Here is a 3096-nt window from a genome sequence, read left to right as displayed (position 1 = left end):
TTCTGATTTAAAACGAAAGATAGAAAAGTTTAGGATATAATATAATAATAAATGCAACGATAATAGCTTTGGTCGTTTATGTGCTATTGTTACGCAATAGGTGCTCCCGTATATCTGAACATATTCACGAAAATATATTCCATTGGCTTGCGTATGAAGCAGTTATTGGATTTCTCAATTTCGACCGAACCGACATTTAGACCTCCGTAATTATCTCTTGGCATGTGATACATGCCATGCAGCCTGCAAATATCTCCCTCCAGTCTGGTTGGAATCGAAGTCGATATAGGTTTATATTCCATTTATATGTTCTAACCGATTTGATATTTAACCTAACCCAAAGCTGTAACACACTTCAGATACCAAATGTCAGACATCGTATGTAGGCGAGAGGCAATGGAAATAGTTCACATTTTCATCAAGTCCCCATAAAAAATGACTTTTGATCTGACCACCAATCAAATCATTTAAATATGTAGACGCAATCTTGACAGAAAATGGCCCAGATTTTCAAGTCACATTTTCTAAGGTATTTGTTTAAAATTCGGTACATATAATTCGTAGAGGATTCTACCTCCGGACTTTAACCAAAGACATGTCTAAACTAAAGCCCATGATCAGGACCGCTTCAATATTTCTTAAATCCAAAATTAGGATATGGTCTCAATTCGTCCTTTTTAAATTAGCGCTGATGATATTTAGAAAATATATTTTTTGGATTCTGGTCAAATTTTTCTATTTTTTTTCGGGGCGAAAATGTACCTGACAAGTCAATTTCACCCGAAACTTTATTGGAACCACTATTCGGGGAGAGTGCAATTTTCCTACAAAGCTGGTTTTATGGTATTTGCCACCAAATTAAAACACGAAAAAAGGGTTAGTTACGTTTTAATACAGTTGTGGGTTTTTATTTATAAACGTTACAGCAACCCATTAACATACATTAATATAGGGTGAAAGTTCGACGCTAACGTCCTTTTCGAACCAAATTTACATTCAATGGCAATCACCTGTTTCCAGTCACGGTCTGTGGTTAACCATGACGACGCAAGTGCTCCGTGCTGTGCCTTATTTTCATTTTTAGCTCACATTGAACTCCGATTTTCTAGGAACTGCTGTATGCGGTAGGTTTTAATGGAGAACGGTACAAATATACTAACCGAGGTGAGAATTCCGGAAATGAATGCCAGAGTCAATGCATTGCTGACATCGAACATGCCAAAAATATTTAACTTAAATTCGTTCAAGCTGAGCCGATGCAGGAACAATTCAATCTGCAAAAAAAAAAAACAGACAAAACTAAATTTTTCATTGATCTTTTATCCTGTTTCAATAAAATGAACAAAAACAAATCAGATAACTCTTTGCTCAAAAAAGGGAGGTACAATTTTTTCTGAGAGTGCCCTCCTTTTGCCAGTTTTGTGTTTTTGTATTTTTTGTTTTGAAAAACGTACATTGCCGGGAGGTCATTAAAGTTTTTTTTTTGTTTAACTGTTTGCCATGGTATTGAAATATTAAACATTTTGTATCACATTTTTGAAAGAAAATCCAAGCAATTCATTCGGCTGTTGAGTTTTTTAGGTAACTTTGAAAATGAGGACACATATCAAATTAACGAGAACCACTTGTTGTTTCCAATTTTGAATAATTCCCACAGAAAACGGGCATAGCCTGGTTTAAGGTACAAAAGGTTTAAATGGCAAATAACTTACTTCCCTATTCCATTTCTTATCGTCAGTCATTGCGGCATTCTCCAACCCCATACATCGAACTAATTGCGAAGCTCTAATTACGCGGTGGCCGGTGAGGGACAGTAAGCCAATGTCGAATAGCAGCTTCAAAATAAAGAAAATATACCGACTGTGGATCAGATTGACTTCATAATATTGCCAGACCATGTAGTAGATTACACAAATAGTGCCCCAGTAAATGAAGAGAATAGTGGTCACTACCAGAAGTTGACATAGGTTATGCAGGTCCAGAGCATTTCGTTGAACGCGGATCATAAAATCCGAGAAGACACTCAGGTCGATGTATAGGCCATTCACATAGCTGGGCGATGACAAACATATGATGTGTGTTTCAACGGCTTTGATCCGTGGAATAAAATTGTGCCTCATGTAGTGATTCAGGGCACCAAACAACGCGTCGGAACAAATGTACAAAATGCTGATCAGATGCAGGCTCAGCCAGACGGCAACCATCAAATACATCTCCAAAATCAGCAGCGAAATCGAATAGAAATCTCCGTTGTCGAGCGTGAAGTGTATTTCCTGTACAATGCAGGCGAGTTCGTAGGCGAATGATGACAGCTTCAGGCCCAGCAAGGCCACGTGAGTCCAGCAAAATAGTTTGTAATTCGGTTGCAACTCTTCGAGTTCACGCATTAATTTTAAAAGCTCATTAATGGCGGACACAAATTCTCGTCTGTTGCGAAAATTAGTCAAAGCCTCGACCAGGGGACATGCGGTGAGGAAAAAAACCTGAATCATGACGTATATGTAAAAGTAGTCGTCCAACTTCCACATTTTCAATGCGCCATAGAAAAATAATGAGCAACAAATTATCCGACTTATAATGTTGAGCCAAGCCATCCACTTCGTTTCGTAGGCTATCAGTGGGATATTGTCGCGGAATTTAGTATGGTAAATCTTAGGTGTTGATGGCAGGAACAAACTCTGCCTGTGTTCGCAATGACTTGCTGTTGCGTTAGAGTTGGCAATCTTACGCCGTTCAAAACTGTAGTAAACTATTCCAAAGCAGCGGGAGTAGCAGTAGCACGCCCACAACATTTTCAGGCAAACATCGTTCGGGCAAAGGGTCCCCGAATTTCTAATTGGAGCTGTTACCATGATTATTCCTCACGTAGCTATGTGCATAGAACAAAAAAAATAGGAGAAATGATGGAAAAAAGTGAATGTTTTGAACTGGAAAATAATTCATTTGAAAAACAATATTATTATTATTATTATTATTATGATTATTATTATTATTATGATAATTATTATTATTATTATTATTATTATTATTATTATAATTTTTATTATTATTATTATTATTATTATTATTATTATTATTATTATTATTATTATTATT

At 36.6% G+C, this 3096-nt stretch overlaps 1 protein-coding gene across 1 annotated transcript; it reads right to left on the bottom strand.

The window, feature by feature from the left end:
* Window positions 1-769: 769 nt before the first annotated feature.
* Window positions 770-2859, bottom strand: LOC109613926 (putative gustatory receptor 93b). Its single transcript, XM_020039116.2, has 2 exons — window positions 1713-2859; window positions 770-1274 (listed from the first exon to the last, which is right to left on the bottom strand). The coding sequence occupies exons 1-2, from the start codon at window positions 2850-2852 to the stop codon at window positions 1086-1088; spliced, it is 1329 nt and encodes a 442-aa protein (XP_019894675.2). The 5' UTR covers window positions 2853-2859; the 3' UTR covers window positions 770-1085.
* Between the last annotated feature and the right edge of the window lie 237 nt (window positions 2860-3096).

The sequence above is a fragment of the Musca domestica genome, unplaced genomic scaffold, assembly GCF_030504385.1.
Source record: "Musca domestica strain aabys unplaced genomic scaffold, Musca_domestica.polishedcontigs.V.1.1 33, whole genome shotgun sequence".
Classification (NCBI taxonomy): domain Eukaryota; kingdom Metazoa; phylum Arthropoda; class Insecta; order Diptera; family Muscidae; genus Musca; species Musca domestica.
The sequence above is the reverse complement of the archived record's forward strand: the minus strand, read 5'-3'. Positions and strand labels throughout refer to the sequence as shown.